The sequence below is a fragment of the Amblyraja radiata genome, chromosome 1 (genome assembly GCF_010909765.2).
Source record: "Amblyraja radiata isolate CabotCenter1 chromosome 1, sAmbRad1.1.pri, whole genome shotgun sequence".
NCBI lineage: Eukaryota > Metazoa > Chordata > Chondrichthyes > Rajiformes > Rajidae > Amblyraja > Amblyraja radiata.
This window is the reverse complement of record NC_045956.1, coordinates 39,694,175-39,713,252: the sequence shown is the minus strand read 5'-3', so window position 1 is coordinate 39,713,252 and position 19,078 is coordinate 39,694,175. Positions and strand designations below refer to the sequence as shown.

The 19,078-nt window shown below is 41.2% G+C and overlaps 1 protein-coding gene across 1 annotated transcript; it reads right to left on the bottom strand.

Annotated features, from left to right (window-relative positions):
• Positions 1–6,912: 6,912 nt before the first annotated feature.
• On the bottom strand, positions 6,913–14,166 carry pcdh18 (protocadherin 18). Its single transcript, XM_033020728.1, has 4 exons — positions 10,994–14,166; positions 9,182–9,270; positions 8,924–9,090; positions 6,913–7,783 (listed from the first exon to the last, which is right to left on the bottom strand). The coding sequence occupies exons 1-4, from the start codon at positions 13,454–13,456 to the stop codon at positions 7,131–7,133; spliced, it is 3,372 nt and encodes a 1,123-aa protein (XP_032876619.1). The 5' UTR covers positions 13,457–14,166; the 3' UTR covers positions 6,913–7,130.
• Positions 14,167–19,078: the final 4,912 nt, after the last annotated feature.

Below are 19,078 nucleotides of genomic sequence, written 5' to 3'. Positions count from 1 at the left end.
TCTGTGATCACTGCATTTCCCCAGTTCTGGCCTCCACCATGAGTCTGATTTCCATTTGCACAGTTTATATGGCATTGAACTGAAAACATTGAAATTCCTTCCCGAAACCTCCCCATTCTTTGATGTATTTAACATGGTCCTTAAAATCTATCTCTGTACCAGTTTGTGATATAGTACTATAGTAGATTGGGAGTTTGGGGCTACACCATTAGCTTATGAGAGACCTGTTTAGTAATTGAATAACAGTGAGGAAGAAGCTGTTCTTGAATCTGATGGTATACACTTTCAAGCTTTTGTATTTGCGGCTTGATGAGAGAGGAGAGAAGAGGGAATAACCGGGATGCAAATGGTCCTTGTTTAGCTTTCCCAAGGCAGCATGTTAATGGGGGCATGGGGGTGGAGGATAGGGGTGGTGGGTGGCTGGAATAACTCAAGGCGGGCAGCATTTCTGGAAAACATGGATAGGTCTCGTTTTGGGTTGGGATCCTTCAATCAGTCTGAAGAAGACTTCATGTCTTTCTTTGTAAACCAGCATCAGAAGTTCATTGGTTCTACATTAGGCTGGTTGCTTGGTGGACTGGGGTGCATTCAAATTCTCTGCAATTTAAAAAAAATAATCTGTGAGGTAAGGGAGAACAGTTCATAATATTGGATCCTGCTGCAGAAATATTTTAAAGATTTTAAATTTTATTTGTGACCAATGTAGGTTTGTAAATTGAAATCTCATGCTAACAATGAGAGCATAAAAAAAGGCAATGTCAAATTGGAGCCAGTTCCAAAGAACCCACTTGTATTTTGTCAATGTGACTGCTTGCGTCATAAACAGAACAGACATGTGTTTAAAATAAAGTGCATAGCATACCATTTATGCCTCATTGTAGACACTATCCCCTTTGTTTGCAGACTCTGGTGTATATTAAATCATTAAAAGCCAAAGCACAATTGTCTGTAAAATAGAGCAGCTATCATCCCACGTTACATAAGTATGGCATTTGCAGTGAAAGACATTGTGATCTTCTGACCACATATTTCCGCTTGAATTTACAAAGCATTACTTATTAGAGTAATTTGCTTTCCTGAAGGAAAACAAATGATTTTATGGTATGTTGATCTCAGTGCAGCTGTTAGCTGTAGAACTGACAGTGTCTGGAGGTCTTGTTTAACTTGGTTGTATGAAGATAAAACCAAACCTGTGCAATGAAGCTTAACTCAATTTTATGGAAAGTTTAAGGTACCCAAAGTATATTTAGTCAATGAAAGTGTATCATTGGGAATCAATCACGGCCATTATTTCTGGATACAGGAAACCGTGACTTAGGAGTTTAAATTCCTTTTGCATAAATTCCTTTTGCAAATGGAATCTTAATGAAATTAGTAGGTTTGCTTTTTTTTTTACCACAGGAATGGAAGTAGGAAAAGCATTTGTTTCCTTAATATGCAACATATGGCCAATTAGTGGGATGGAAGTTTAGTGCAATATTCAACAATGAAAATGATTTTGAAAGGTTTGTATGTTTGCTGGTGATCCATGTTGCGTTCATCAGTGAATCAGAAGATAACAGTGTAATTATATTTGTGATTTCTATGTTTTGTCTTATTGCAGTAAATAGGTGACTGAAATGTACACTAATTCAACAATGTACACTAATTGTTACTGACATGCAAGATAATTTGCAGCTGTAAAAATGTTATGGATATTATTTCTTCTTGTTATATATAACATATAAGATGTAAAAATTATTGTTCATTGTAATTAAATAATAAAATATAAGTTTGTTATCTTATAAATCAATATTCAACATTATGAAAACTGGCAAAGAACAAAGTAAACGTTTGATATATTGGATTAATATTTCAGAAGATATACTGTATTGGAATTATAGTAATTGTAGGTCAGAAGACCTGAAACAAACTTTAATTTGTTATAAAATATACACTTTTTAATGTTAGGCATCAACAACATAGTTGTCCAAGAGAATTTTTAGAAGAAATCGTGACCTGCAACAGAATAACAATTTATGTTCTTTGCTCATATAAAATCCATGTACTATTCAGGGTCAAGTTTCATTTTATCCAATCATTTCAATCATCACTTCTCTTCACCGGAAGCCATTGATTAATGTGTACATTGGGATTAAAAACAAACCCTTATGGCGTATCAGATTCATGTGGGTGTTCTTGAAGCAGAAATGAACTCAGGCATATTACATGACCCTGGACCTGAATCGCAACTGACTTTAATTTTGTCCATACTTAATAGCCAGTTGTGAACTTTCCAGCAGGGGTCACCAGATAGCTATTAAGTGTGGGAAATTCAACCAATATACCCAACACCAGCCATGAACTAACTGTCTTAGCTCATACCAAGGATTAACATTGAACCTTCCTTATCCTCAGTGCTACACCATATACAAAGCCAGGAAGCCATGAGGAAAACATTATGTTTTTCAACTTTTGCATGTATTATTGTCATGTGTACTGAGATACAGTGAAAAACATTGTTTTGCATGCTATCTAGTCGAATCACATAATACGTGAGGAAAACAGGTAGTGGAATAGAAAAATAGCCAGTAAGGGGCAGCACGGTGGTGCCTTACAGCACCAGAAACCCGTGTTCAATCCTGACCATGGTAGCAGTCTGTATGGAGTTTGTACATTCTCCCTGTGACTGCGTGGGTTTTCTCCAAGTGCTCCGGCTTCCTCCCACACCCAAAGAAGTACAGGTTTATTGGTTAATTGGCTTCAGTTCAAATTGGCCCTAGTGTGTAGGATAGTGCTTGTGTATGTGTTGATTGATGATCGGCATGGACTCAGTGGGCCAAAGGGCTTGTTTTCACACTGTATCTTTAAAGTCTAAAGTCTAAAGTAAAGTCTAAAGTTTAACGATAACATTGCTGACTACTAGTGCTAGCAATCATATTACATCCACTATCACTCTAATTAGACTTTACAGAGAGAACATCCATTTAAATTGAATAATTTGGAAATAAGTTAAATTGTAGCTGGACATCATTTTACACCTTTCAATGACAGATATTGAATAAAGCTGCAAGAGATTAGCATAGTTACAACTGCTTTAAATTGACAACATCAGTTTTTCAAATATTATCTTAGTCCAAAAATCAATTGTAGCCACAATGCACATTTCACCCTCGTCTTTCTGGAAGAGCGCACTGCACTTTTGTCCAACAATCTTTTTCCTCTATTATATCAGTTCAGCCTGATTTTCCTCACTTGGTCCCATCCTTATAATGTCCTTTATGATGGTCTCCCTTCCCACTTGCACAAGCTATCTGAGTTCTCTGAGGGCAAATTCTCTTCAATGGTATGGAGGGACAGGACAAGTTCCAACTGTGCACAGATAATATTTAAGCAGAACTCTAATGTACCTCACAAACCATCCACCACTTCTGTATTGTCAGTGAATAATCTGATATTTAATCCTGGATAGACTGCAAATTATTGTGTCAACACACCAAAGTATGTGAATACACTCTTAAAATCTCTGTACATTAATCTTGTTGTTTCTCTTCTCAAAATCCACCACTTCACCAATCTTTTCTTTTTTTCAGTTATATATTCACTGTACTATGGCTCAACATAGAAATGTTAATTATTACATTTCAGGATATTTTCTTATATTTAAGGAAATGCATAACAATAATTTACAATTGGAGAGCACATATAGAGAAACAAAATGCAAATGGGTGCTTCACAATAAATGACATATTAGGACATATTATTTCAAAAGACGTACAAAATCTGAATGCAAAATCTTGAGGAATATGTTAAAGGAGAAAGTGAGAGGCAGAAAGATGTATGGAGAGAATTTCAGAGGTTTATGTTTACACCAACTGAAGGCATGATTGTTAGTGGTGGATGGATAAAATTCAAGGATGAAGATGAGCAGTGATATCTTAGTTATAAAGCTGTAAGATATTTTAGAGATACAGATTGATAAGAGAATAGAAAACAAGGATGAGTATTTTAAAACCAAGGTATTGCCAATGTAGGTTGGCCAGCATGGGTATGATAGATGAACAAGACTCTGCAATTAGGTCAAGCAACAGTTTTGGTTAACTTCATTATTATGGAGCAGAGTTGGAAAAGTGACCAGGCACGAATTGGAATACCCTAGACTTGATTTAAACTAAGGAATTAATTAATGTTTTTGGCAACAAATTATCTGAGGTGGGGCTAAACTTGTGAAATGTTACAGAGGTGGAAATAAGCCATGTTTGTGACAGCATGGATCCGTGACCCAAAATTTAAGGACAATTATATCTCCAATCAATCTGTATCAGTAGATGCCAGGCTGCAGTAAATGACAAGAGGTGTGCTAGCTAGGAAGCAGATTTAGTGATTGGGAGGCCAAACCTTGCAATCTTATGAAATCTTGCTCATTCAGCCATGCATATCAAACACCCTAACAATTCAAAGCCTGAAGCCTGAAGTCTGAAGAGCCCTGACCCAAAACATAAGTCTGTCCATTCCCTAAACAGATGCTGACTAACCTGCTGAGTTCCTCCAGCACTTTGTGTTTTGCTTGAAATTCAAAAATTGGAAGACCAACAAAGGAAAAGTTGAGTATTTACATTTAACATACATATTGAACCTGTTGCTCTGTCTCTTGTATATTAATGTTGAGGGGTACATATGGAAGAGAGTAAAATATCTTTAGAGGAAATCTCGAGAAGTAGCACACCTGCAGGAAGACCTCTTGCCCATGATTCCCTAATTATAATACAGGTAAGAATGAAACCAAATGATGGTGGATATACCTAAGTAAGAAGACATAAAGAAGATTTGGAAAATAATCTGATCAAAAATGATCAAATCTGGAAAAAACGGCCAAGAATGAGAAGAAATAGATTGCACTTGTCCAAATCATGATTTTGATCAGTCATTTTGCTACAGCAAACTAGATGGAGGGATTCAAATAAGGTCACATTGGATGAGCTTGAATGAGGTTGGTGATACTGTACATGCTCAAAATACTTTGCAGAAGAGGGAGAAAATAGGGATTATACAAGTACGGAATCAAGTTTTTTCTTTGAGAGAGATGATCACATGGAGAATGCTGTATAAGTGCCTAAACGGATAGAGCTTTTACCAAGCTTTTACCAAGCTTTTACTAGATGCCAGGAAGGTACGTTTTGCTATCAGCTAGTAAATTATGGTTGTGTCAAGTCCATAGAAATCTCAATAAAGCATTTATTCAAACTCAAAATAAGACAAATTACGTCGCACATTGTCATCTCATGACCAGATTATAAATTTCTGTTAAATTATGTTCATTGTTGACCATTTCAATTGCTTTCTTGGAATGTGGTTAAAACTGAATGCTCTGCATAGTTTAGTACTGAATGGAATGCATGCATAGTAATAAAACCAAGAGGAAATTATCTTTGCTAACCATATAAAGGAATATTAATTGAAGGACACAGTGGCTCTTTGATATGTCAATATCATAAATGGATGCAAACTCCATATGTTAAGTGGTAAGGAATGTAAAACTGGATCAATTTTGTCATTGAAGATTTATACTTTGCAATAGTATCATAGACAATGTATCACTTACCTCATTCAAGCTTATTCCCAGAGCTATAGCGGCTCTGAACCGGCCCTGCTGAGTGCCTCCCATCCCCCCTGGACTGTCTCCCTCGGATGGTCACGTCACACAGCTTATTTATTTATTTTACTTTTCTTTTACATCGGTTAGAAGCTGCATACTAAATCTCGTTGCACTGATGTGCAATGACAATAAAAGATATTATTATTATTATTATTATTATTAGTGTATACTGTCAATAATTTGAATGAAAGTGCAGAGCACCCCTTTGTTTTTCTGAGTGACTGAGATAAAGTTCAGATAAAATTATCTCAAAGTTCTACTAGTGCAAAAGTGGGATCATCTATATCAGCTTCAATAAATTCCAGTCTTTTAGTAAAGGCAGCAGGGGTGATAAGTTTCTCCAGATAGGCACGTAAAACATTAAGGCAAGTGCCAGGAGGCAAGTGCAGGGAGATTCTACTGCAGTTGTACAGGGTCTTGGTGAGACCACACCTGGAGTATTGCGTACAGTTTTGGTCTCCTAATCTGAGGAAAGACATTTTTGCCATAGGTGGAGTACAGAGAAGGTTCACCAGACTGATTCCTGGGATGGCAGGACTTTCATATGAAGAAAGACTGGATAGACTCGGCTTGTACTCGCTAGAATTTAGAAGGTTGAGGGGGGATCTTATAGAAACTTACAAAATTCTTAAGGGGTTGGACAGGCTAGATGCAGGAAGATTGTTCCCGATGTTGGGGAAGTCCAGAACAAGGGGTCACAGTTTAAGGATAAGGGGGAAATCTTTTAGGACCGAGATGAGAAAAACATTTTTCACACAGAGAGTGGTGAATCTCTGGAATTCTCTGCCACAGAAGGTAGTTGTGGCCAGATAATTGGCTATATTTAAGAGGGAATTAGATGTGGCCCTTGTGGCTAAAGGTATCAGGGGGTATGGAGAGAAGGCAGGTACACGATACTGAGTTGGATGATCAGCCATGATCATATTGAATGGCGGTGCAGGCTCGAAGGGCCGAATGGCCTACTCCTGCACCTATTTTCTATGTTTCTGTTTCTATGCCCTGGCTCATCATAAACAGGATAAATAAACAATGATAACTGTGTTTAGTGTAGTAATATTACAAATTATTTAATTATTGAACAATGACTCCATATGCAGTGGCCTTTCTACACACTATTATGCTCGATGTTTGTGAAAGGGCAGTCCGAAGAATATTCTGGAACTTTCATTTGTTTAAAATACACCTTTTTTTGGTATCAATTTCTGATCACTTTAAAATATTTTATTACACCAAGGTGATCCTTTTAAAATCACTTTTTGTAATGGAAAAGTAGGAAATGGAATACAAAAATAAGTTTTATTTGAAAAATATATAAATAGAATACAAAATGTATTTTTAAAATACAAACATAATTACACTTAAATTGGTATACTTAATGTGAAAATATAACTGTATTCAAAGTCATAAACACATTTACTCAATAGATGCAAATGGTTGACAATGACACTTCCAGTTTCCAAAGAAAGGAGGTGAAACACCAAATAAACAACCATTTTTAGCTTTGACGAACATCTTGTAAAAGTTTGTTAATTTCTGCCACAAGTTCACTGGCATCAATTAGTTCATGTTTACTCTCACGCATACAAGGAGCAAGCTGGCTGAGAACATTATCAAATTCATCTTCTTCGTAATTCTCTGGGATTTCCTCCATGGCAGGCAACCACTTAGAAAGAGGTTGTGGGTTAACATGATTTACAGGAGCAAGACCAACACTATTCACTGGATTCTGGAAATGAGTGCATGCCGCCCAAGCTGCTACCCCTTGTGGGTAGGGAAGTGGCTTTAATGCCAAGTGTCCTTTTTTATTTTCCAAAGAGCTTCCACTGCCAACCCCATTGCATTCTGTGTACATGTCCATCTGTGGAGGCAGTAGTCGTTGGAAAACACTGTTCATTTCAGATAGGAGAGAGGAGGTTCCCAGGTCCTCTGCCTCTTCATTCTGGGAGTCTTTGCCAAAGGTCAAAAAGCTTTTTTTCTTCTCAGTGGAATCTGAAGAGTCACAATCATCTTCCTTTGGCTGCTGTGGATCCTCACCAGGAATAAACATGTTGCTTCTGTAATCAGCAGAAACCCCTGTAGATAAGGGAGGCATCCAGCATTGATCAGAATGTCCCAGTACTTTGCATTCATCTGTGCACAGCTTCATTGCTGTAAAACAAAAACATTCTATGTTACATAAATTGCTGGCATCTGACAACTCTACCACCACCACTAAGAAAATCTAAACGTCAATTGCCAAGTTTTCTCAGGACCAGGAACAACAATCCATGGGTAGAAATTGATGAACTTGATAGTATGTCAGATTAGTAACAGAAGATGTACAAAGCCTATAAATTACAAGGTCTAACTATCTGGCTGAGGTAATAATATCTCAGAAGAAATATAATGATGCAAGGCATTATACCATTCATGGTTTTTTGTAAATTAATTTAATGTAATTATTATTGATTGTTTGTATTCCAGCCAATACGCTTTGGATGTTGAGGTCATATCAAGCATGAGTCAGAAATGAGTCTACATAAATGCTGAAGATATGACCCAAATGAGAGTCTTCTATATACACAGACTTTCTACTTAAGCTATGGCAGGAACTTGAGACTTTGCACTTAAATTCGTTATGGATATTCAATTTACAATTTTTGCTTATTTCCAGATGAGAATATTGTCCTTGTCTAATTAAGGTAATTTGGTTGATTTGTTATAGTGATACTAAATAAAATGAAAGATAGGAATAGTATAAATATACCATAATGTCAAATTGGCTACTAAAGCAGAAATTATTGTTCTGAAGTCCACAAGGGGAAGTCGCTTTAGTTTGGAGCTTGTACCATTCAATATAATGCATTAGAACTTTCCAATCCATGATGCAAACACGCATGGCTTCATGTTGAAGAGTGGTCATGGAAATCCTTTAAGCAACCTTGCTTACTGTAAGGTTCTTTTGCAAGATTTGCGCTTTCCAAATTTCAATCCAGTTTCAGGCAGACTCAAATTCATTGATGGAAATTATGATTCAACAAATTCACCATTGCAAAACACTAAATTATTCTCTTGTACATTGTAATTATAGTTGAGAGAAGACAGACTAATTAATGAACGATAAATCTATTTCTGATCGGAAATTATTTGATTTTAACAGCAGGTTTATATAATTTAAATAACATTTTGTACCTGAATATTTTCACAAACCATACAAAATTCAACATTTGGGTACTGAAACAAAACATCAACGTACATCAAAAGTATGGATTGCAGGGATAAAATATAGTAGGTTATTAGACACAATACCTGGATGAAATCGATGGTTGTCAGTCACAAAAAGATCACTGAAGCCTTCACCCAGAAGTCTGTCAATGGGAGAATCCCTTCCCAAATCATAATCACTGTCACCAGCTTCACTGTCACCTCTACCACTGTCTTTCAGACTGAATTTGTCCATATCTTGCAGAGCATATCTGCAATGCACAAATTATAAACCATTAGAACAATTTCCATTATAACACAAGAACTGGAGCATTTCAAAGTCAGAAACCTGTTTTTGTTTACCTGTAGCTTCTAGAATATTTGTTTCCACGGAAACTTGGTCTTGGCTGATATTGACCTTGATGCAGCATGCTCAAAAGTTGGGAAACTTGCTAAACAAAGAAAACAACACAAATATACTTTCAATTAATTTTTAATTTTTAACAAATAAAATCACATCCCACGTTAACATTTTATGTAATTTATCGTTGACATTGCAAGTGATGAACTCCTTCAAGGGTTGGCCCACCCAATTGCTATAATTTGATTAAGTATGTGGAATTCCCATCAATGTTGAAATCAGCATAAACACCGTTTACTCTGTTGCAAGTGTTTTCATGGGACTTCTGTATGTGATAGTGAACGAGTGGACACTTATTATTTATAATTTCATTATTTGCCCTTCTCATCCACTTTATTAGGAGCTAAGATCACAATCTTTATTGTTGTAACTGACTGTTTTTAACTGTAGGAGTACCTACCTCCCATTACACACGTTTATTTTTGATCAAACTCTGTTGTGGAGTCATTGCAACTTCTTGGTTGCTCCTCTGAACTTAAATAGGGGCATTAAGTGCTGTAATCTTAATGTAATTGTAATCTCAAGAGTTCTGAATGATGAACTAAAAACTAAAATGTGAGATTTGGCAGAGTGGTGTTGGAAAAATTAGTACAAAAATATTTGTTCAATACCATATGCATGGTTTCTGCAATTTATTGAAGGTTGCGTACAATAATTTTATAGGCAGAGATGGCTTCATTATATTGTTAATGGAAGAGAATATTATCAGCAATAATGTGAGTTTGCTGATAATATTCGGAACAGGAATGAGTTTTTAAACTTAAGAATCAAATAAGTAAACTAAAATATCGTGGATGATGAAATTTGTTGTTATTTATTGGCAATCAATTAGTTGAAATTCATTCTGTTAATTACTTAGCAGCTGCATTGCAAAGCTGTGTGCATTACATCAGAGAAGTTGATACCCATTTAAAGCAACCACGCTATTGGTAACAGCAAAAGAAAATCTGTGAAAGATTTAAAGCAGATTTGCTGCAGAACAATTTCAAACTCTTGGGAAAAAATTCAAGTGGGAAGAAAGGAAATCCAGGTGGTATAATGAAGTTGACTAAATAACATTGTGTTTCCAGTTCCAATTAATCAATTGAGCTGTTTTCAAATTAATGATCATATTAATTTATTGATGAAACATAACATGTGACAAGGGACATCTTGGCAGGCAAGGGTCACTGCTTATTTCATGATGATATCCTATTCTGGATTTTATACAGAAGAATAGTCACCTTATCTGTCACATTCTGATATATAATGTTACTGTTCTTCATCACATAATCTTCAATATTGATGGGCTAGTTGACCTAAAGGTCATTAAAAATATTTGCTCTGACTCCTTACCAGATGCCTATACATGCACCCTTCCAACTGGGGTCAGTATTGTTATCAAAGCTGATCCTTTTGCTTACAATACTAATGTTATTGTACTTACACCTCAGAGATGATCTAATATGACACAAACCAAGGAGTGGGAAGGGATTTCACTAGCCTGAATCACTCAACTTAACCACCGAGGGCAGATATTTTTTCAGTTTTTGGATGTAACAAAAGCAAACTTTTTCCACAGAACTAAGTGGACCCAAAAGTTAAACTCCAAGATGTCACAGCTTGCAGCATGGTTGATGCTGGTGGGAAAGTATCTCAAAGACCTGCACTTAAATGCAACTAGGAACCATAAGGGAATCCTAACCCATGACTAAAATGTTTGGAATCACAACTAATTCTGCCTGTGCATGAAGCACAACATTCAAGATTCTCACCTCAACTGGTGGGGAGGTATGTGTGAGCTCCAGCGAAAAGTTCTCAGGCAAATGGTTGGAGGATAAGGTCACCAAACTGTTGAGAGATTGCCGGCTATGAGTAGTTTGTCTGCTGCACATCTGACCCCGCTCCATTCCTGAAAGGGTCGGTGAGGAGGAAGGAGAAGCCCTATGTTGGGATCTGATGGGCAGAGTGCCTGTAGCAGTGTGCACCAGAGTAATGTCTCCTTTGTGAATCTGCCTTGATGGTCTTTTAGGATGATGTTGATAGGTGGATTCTGCTACTCGACAGTTATAAGATCTGGTGTCCTTTTTCTCCCGATTGCATCTTGTGGCAAACATAGCCATGATGAGGAGCAAAACAGCACAGATTACACCCAATGATATAATGATGATCATGGAGTCATCTAAACTACTTTTTTCATCATGGTAAATATCTTTTCTTGGTTCGGTCAACATGATTTTCAAGGTAGCCACTGCACTGAGTCGTGGAGTTCCTTTATCTTGCACAGCCACAGTAAGGTCCCAGCTTTTCCCTTGAGCAAAAACGAAAGTATCATTTGTGTAAATGTCACAAGTTCTTGGATCCAAAATGAAATGTCCATTTTGATTACCATCAAGGAGTGTACAGGTAAATTCTGCATTGATGCCATAGTCATAATCAATTGCTGCAATGGTGGTCACCATATAATTGGGCCTAACATCACTAGGAATTGGAATCTCTGCTGTTCCATTGCGCAGAGCAGGCTTTAAAATAGTCGGTGCATTATCATTTTGATCAAGAATAGTCAAAACGACGGTGGTGTTGTTGCTGAGTTGAGGGGTGCCTCCATCCCTGGCCTGGACTACCAATGAAATTGTGTTGATCTCTTCACGGTCAAAGGTCCTAAGTGCATAAATTGCCCCAGTCGATGGCTCAATAGTGAGGTAGGTAGTGATGGAGCTTCCAGAAATGTATGATTCCAGAATTGTATAGGTGACCTGGCCATTCTTAGCAAAGTCCACATCGGTGGCTGTCATTAAGGTGATGAATGCACCAGGCAAGTTGTTTTCATCAAGCAACAATTCATATTTACTCTTTTCGAATTGAGGAGCATTGTCATTCACATCGGTTATCTGGACGGTCACATATTGGATGCTGGTTAAACTTGGAGTGCCCTTGTCTTCTGCAATGATTTTCAGCTTGTACTGGGCGATTTTCTCTCTATCCAAAGTCTCATTGGTCTGGATCACGTAGTTTTTCTCATTGGTCTGTTGTAGTTTGAAGTGCCGGTGTCCTTGCAATCTGCACCCCACCTGCCCGTTGACCCCCGAGTCTCTATCCTCGACCCGGACCACGGCGATTAAGGTCTCCTTGTGTGCCCCCTCGGGCACAGAAGCCACGTCGTTACCCAAGGGCATCAGGGTGATGGCAATCTCCGGAGGGTTGTCGTTCGCATCCACCACTCTGATGACGATCTTGCAATGGGCCGGGATGGAGTTGGGTCCCAGGTCTTGTGCTTGGCCGTCGATCTCGTAGCTCTGGCTGACCTCGTAGTCTACTGATTTAAGGAGGACCAAGTGGCCGGTGTCGGCGTCAATGTAGAAGGTCTCCATAACCTGGGGAGGCACGTGACTGCTGAAGGAGTAGATTACTTTTCCATTACTACCTTCGTCCGGATCAGTCGCGTTCAGGTCAAGGAGCAGCGAGCCCTGGGGCGAGTTCTCGGGCAGTTCGATGGTGTAAGTGGATTGTTCAAAAACCGGGCTGTTGTCGTTCGAGTCAGCGATGTTGATCTTAACGAGGGAGGATCCCGATTTGGGGGGCACGCCTCGGTCGAAGGCGGTGAGGCGCAGTTCGTAGCTTCCCTGCCGCTCCCTGTCCAGTTCGCGGATCACCATGAGGTCGGCGTACTTGGCGCCGTCCGTCCTGGTGCGGACTTCCAGCGCGAAGTGCTCGTTGGGGGTGAGCGAGTAAGTGTGGAGCGAGTTGTTCCCCACGTCGGGGTCGACGGCGCTATCCAGGGGAAAGCGAGCTCCCACCGAGGCGCTCTCGAAGATTTCCACCGGGATGACGGAGCGGGGGAAGCGAGGCGAGTTGTCGTTGATGTCGAGCACCAGCACCTCGACCTGGAGCAGCTGCAGATGTTCGGTGGGCAGGGTGATGACATCGAAGCTGATGGTGCAGGGGGTGGTGGGCTTGCACAGCTGCTCCCTGTCCAGCCGCCCGGCGATGCTCACCAGCCCGTCCTCCTCCCTCACGGACAGCAGCGACGAGTTATCCCTCTGCATCACGCGGAACTGCTTGGACGAAGGGTTCAACTGGTCGGCTAAAGTTTCCGAAAGTCTGCCGATCACCGTGCCGACCGGCTGCTCCTCGTACACTTGGTACCTCACCGCAATGCCCGCCGCTTCCCGGCACGTCCAGCTGAGCAACGCCGCCAATAACCAAACACTCCGGCGTCCCGCACTCTTCTTCTCCATCTTCCGCACCCTCCGTCCGCCCGCCCGCTCGGCTTTGTTGTTGGCGTTGGCGCTGGCGACTCTTTTCCACAGACACAAAGCAAAAAAAAACAATTCGCAATCCCCTGTCGATCCCCCGGAGCCTTTGCCCTTATTCACACTCGCGGCACATTTAGTGTCTGGGTTTTGACAGCATAGACAAAGCAGCCTTCATGTAACGTCGCGGAACCCGCAGATGTGCCGATCTGTTAACTTTCTCTGCAGACAGAGAGAGAGAGAGAGTGAGAGAAAATCACTCTCCGTCAAAAATACAATTCTAAACAAAAAAATCTGCCAAGAGTTATTTTGCCGATCGGTGTGTAAAGTCAGTGGCGGGGTGCCCCTCAGCCGAGTGAGGGGGGACGACTGCCTTTCTCCGAGCTGCACTCGCTCCCTGCGCCCCGGCTTTAGCTGGCGATCCCACCCAGCTCCGGGACGAAACTTCACTCCAACTCGCTCAAACTTTCCCAAAGGCGCCTGCCGCCAGCACGACCAGCAAATCGCACAGCGACTTCGCCAAACCCCGCCCCGATCCGTCTCCACGTAGGCGGGAAGGGCGGGGGTGAATGGGCAGGTCCGCACCCCGACCCCGCCTCTTGGCTCTGCTCCAAGGGACAGCGGAACAATGCAAGAAAGTTGGGTGTCGGGGACTGCATCTGGCAGCAGCTCTCGGTGTTCGCTCCAACGCTCGCTCTGCTCCCAAATCAACGCCAACTACCTTTGTCCTGCCTCTCCTCCTTCCAGCTTTCGCCCCCACCACACCCCCGCTAACTACAATCATTCGGAAGAAGGGTCTCGATCCGAAATGCCTTCTATCCATGTTCTCCAGAGATGCTCTCTGGCCTGCTGCGTTACTTCAGTACTTCGTGTATTTTTGCCAACTTCTTCCTCCCACGTTTCCTTTTGCCTTCCACAGAAGAGTTACACAATTCTTCTGATTCATTTTTCCCTCACCTATTCTATTGTCACTGTTCTGATCGTCTTCGCCTAAATCTGATTTATTTCCAGAATTTGCGCATTTGTATACATATTTAAGATTTCGGTCTCTCTCGATTAATTTGTTAATCAACGGTCTCTCTCGATCACTTTTGTTGTCAACGGGATGGGATCACTCCACCCTATTTTCATATCTGACCATCTGTTTTCTTAAATTGTATTGCTTCTCAGGAAGCGATACCCATTAATTTAGGTTCGATAATCTCGTGGTCTTTTTTTAAACAAGGCATCGGTTTTCATCTTTTTAATATTCAGTACATTTTGCCGAGAAGCTTGGAGAGAAAACCTTCAGCTGCACATACAATAATTGCGTTTAGCTTTTTTTTTACGGCTTTATTATTAAAACATGCGAGTTCACAGCTTTCATACCGAAATTGAAGATCCTAAAAATTTCATTCGGTGTTACTTTAAAAAAAAAGTAGTTAGACTTACCAACACCATGCAGCCACAAATTGATTTGTGCAAAAACGCTTTGCATGAGTTCTCTACTTGCAATGCACGTGCATGAACTTTCTCAGGAATAAAGCTTACATGGAAATCTGTCATGGTCTACATCGATTAAATCTGCCGAGATATAAGCACCTGCAATAGTGGCAAAATAATCTTTATTGCAAAAAGAAACCTGAAGTTTCATCAACCATCTGCATTTGCTTGTTTCGCACTTTCTATTGCTTGCTATAATCCCATTTACTCTTCTTTCCATGGTTCTCTGAATCTCACTGCCCCTCGGTTTCTATAAGTTGGTCTCTTTTTTTCTCTTGCTTTGGGAGGGAGTGTTTAAAGTCACTAAAGAGATTCCAGACAGACGTGAAAGCGAAGCGCAGATTCTCGCTTTCTCCTGCACTCAAATGCCTTTTAAAAGCTATTACTGATCCTCCATACAAGCAGCGCCGTGTGGAAAATCATGGATAAAAGAAGAGTGCCTCATGAATGTATTTAGTAATAGGTCATGCCGGTAGGCATTCTACCCCATGAATACTGTTTTACAACTTTGCGGTCTTTTCAGAACTTATCTGCGAATTAGCATCCTATATGAGGAGAGAAAGCAAACACGAGCAACTGCAGCTTTTGAGACCCACGGCCATCTGGCGCAAACCTTCAACAATCGACCCAATAATTACATCAATTCAGCTTTAGCAAAAAAAACCCTCCATAAACACCAATAGGACACGTTACCACGGCTCAAAGGGATTCCAGTGATCAGATAATTCTATTAGTTCATACTCTGTTCCCAGCAGCTCTGATAATGCTCAGAAAATCGGGACCGTGTACGTTCACGTGAAACATACATTTAACAGACTTTTTGGTCGAAACGCATCAGTGTCAGTACATTTCCCGTCGACACTGCTTTGTAAACGTTTGAAGGAGATAGAATAAACTTAGCTCGTTCCCTAAAAGCGCAGGAAATCTTCCCAACGAGTCGGACTTCTGATGACTTAAGTCTTTATTAAATTGCGAGATTCGAACATTAACTGCTCATATCGGGCTTATTCGATATTTCATAACTTCCAAATTTTGGATTGATGTGTGCAAGTAAAATGTATTTAAAACGTAATTGGTAATGGAAATTATTTCCTTCGACAATTATGCAAGAAAGCTTAAAAGTAATTAATGTTTCCTGCCCATTCTTGAATGTTCGGATATACTTGGGGGATATTGCTCATTTTGTATCTCCGTGGATTTAGTAGTTGTCGGACTCTGGTGGAGAACATTTAGGTTAAATGATGTGACAATAGTGATCACAGGGAGTCTTAACCCCACAAACATCCCATAGCAACATCCCTCCAACAATGCAACTCGTTGGTTGACAATGAAAAGCAAATACTCACGAGTACAACCACCAGAGCTCGTGTTTCTGCTAGAATTCTTTATTGTCGAGGCACGCGTGTGTGTGGCTATTGACCTCACTAGACTACTGAACCATGGGCTCTGTCCTAAGCGCTTTCCTATTTTCATTTACTGGATTGTGATTTCGAACCCTGAATTCTGTCAACAATTTATACAGATTCTTCAACCTGTAAAACTTTGCAAGACATACCACTGACGTTTTCTGAAAGCTCCGTCAATATATAGTATTAGTACAGAAAATATACACAAAAAGCTGGAGTAACTCAGCGGGACGGGCAGCATCTCTGGAGAGAAGGAATGGGTGATGTTTTGGGCCGAGACCCTTCTTCAGATTGGAGCACATTAGTACAATTGAGCAGAGTCATACAGCGTAGAGTGTTTTGCCCCATAATTTCAATGTCGGCCATGCTAGACGCATTCCCTTGTCCCAGCGCTTTGTCTGTAGCCTTCTGCTCTTCACCAATTCAAGCGCTCGCCTAATACAACCAAATATTATGACAGTACCTGCCTCATCACCCCCTCCGTAGGTTCCAGATTTCCGCCTTCCTCTGGGTGGAAACGGAGAAGCCAGGAATTGCAGATGTATGAATCTTGAGCAAAACACATAGTGTTTGCGTAACTCAGCGGGTCAGGCAGCATCCGTGGTGGAAATGGATAGGCCACGTAATAATAATAATAATAAATTTTATTTAATGGGCGCCTTTCATACATCTCAAGGACACCTTACATAGTAATCGGAATAAAAACATATAATCGGAATAAAACAAGTAATTAAAGACATCACAGTGACACAAATTAAAAACAGAATTCAATCCAAAAACAGAAAATCAGAAACACAGTGTGAAGAGGGAGCAGCGGCAGCCAAAACGCGCCAGCGTCCACTCTCTCTTCACGGCAGCCATCTTGGACACAGACCTACAGGACTACAAATTAGACAAAAAAATCATCCCCCCACAGTGGGTAGCACTGTGGAGGAAGGCACAATGTCCAGTCCCCACCTCATGATCACCCTAAAGTCAGGCCTATTGGGGCCACCGCAATTGCCTCTACGGAGGCCCGATGTCCCTGGCCGTTCTCACCGGGTGGTCTTGCCCCGGCGTCGGGAGAGTCCTTTCGGCGGCTGGGCCACTTGGAACGGCTGCTTCCTGGTTGGAGCCCGCAGCTGCCGAAGCCGACAAGGCCGCGCCGGTTTGGCGCTCCCAGGCTCCCGATGACAAAGTCGGCGCCCGCTCTCCTCACTGCCGCCTTGCCGCCTCTACGCACGCCGCCTCTCCGCTCCGCAAACCCGCAGCCCGGAGATGTTGCTCACGGCGGTCCAGCTCGCCAGAGCTCCAGCGCGGCGACCCAGGCAAGGCATCGTACGGGCCGGGATCCTTCATACGTTTCGGGCCAGGACCCTTCTTCAGATTCCGTCGCCTATCGTTCCTTCCACAGATAGTGCCTGATCCGCACTGGAGTTACTCCAGTACATTGTTTGCTCTGCGTGAAATCATTCATCTCAGTTCCCCTCCATATACTTAATCTATATCCGAAATCTATGCCCTCTGTTATGCGGAAAGCTTCTTAATGTAAACCGCATCAATGCCACTCATAATGTGTATATTTCTATCAGGCTCCTTTGACTTTAGACAATAGACAATAGGTGCAGGAGTAGGCCATTCGGCCCTTCGAGCCAGCACGCCATTCAATGTGATCATGGCTGATCATTCACAATCAGTACCCCGTTCCTGCCTTCTCCCCATATCCCTTGACTCCGCTATCTTTAAGAGCTCTATCTAACTCTCTTTTGAAAGCATCTAGAGAACCAGCCTCCACCAGGGAATTCCACAGACTCACAACTCTCTGTATGAAAAAGTATTTCTTCATCTCCGTTCGACCCTATTCTTAAACTGCGGTCTGGTTCTGGTTCCTGGTTCTGGACTCTCCCAACATCGGGAACTTGTTTCCTGCCTCTAGCGTGTCCAAACCCTTAATAATCTTATGTTTCAATAAGATCCCCTATCTTCCTTCTAAAATCCAGAGTGTATAAGCCCAGCCGCTCCATTCTATCATCATATGACAGTCCCGCTATCCCATGAATTAACCTCGTGAACCTACGCTGCACTCCCTCAATAGCAAGATGTCCTTCCTTAAATTTGGTGACCAAAACCACACACAATACTCCAGGTGTGGTCTTACTAGGGCCCTGTACAACTGCAGAACAACCTCTTTGCTCCTCTACTCAACTCCTCTTATTATGAAGGCCATTCTCTTTCTTCACTGCTTACTGTACCTCCATGCTTACTTTCAGTGACTGATGAACAAGGACCCCCCAGATCCCATTGTGTTTCCCCTTTTCCCAACTTGACATAATTTAGATAATAACCTGCCTTCCTGTTTTTGCCACCAAAGTGGATAACCTCACATTTATCCTCATTAAACTGCATCTGACATGCATCTGCCCTCTCACCCAACCTGTCCAAGTCACCCTGCATCCTCATAGTATCCTCCTCACAGGTCACACTGCCACCCATTCGGCCCTTCGAGCCAGTATCGCCATTCAATGTGATCATGGCTGATCATCCACAATCAGTACCCCGTTATTATCTACTTATTTTAATGAACGTCTTAAGGAGAGAAAAAAAGTTTTGGGGAGGAGGAAAGATTCAGGAACTAAGTACTTGTGAAACTCCTGGCCAGTGTTGGAGTAATGATGGGTGCGTGGAAGACCGGCTTGGGAAGGAATGCAAATTTACCGTGTTCCTCGCCCCCAGGAAGGTC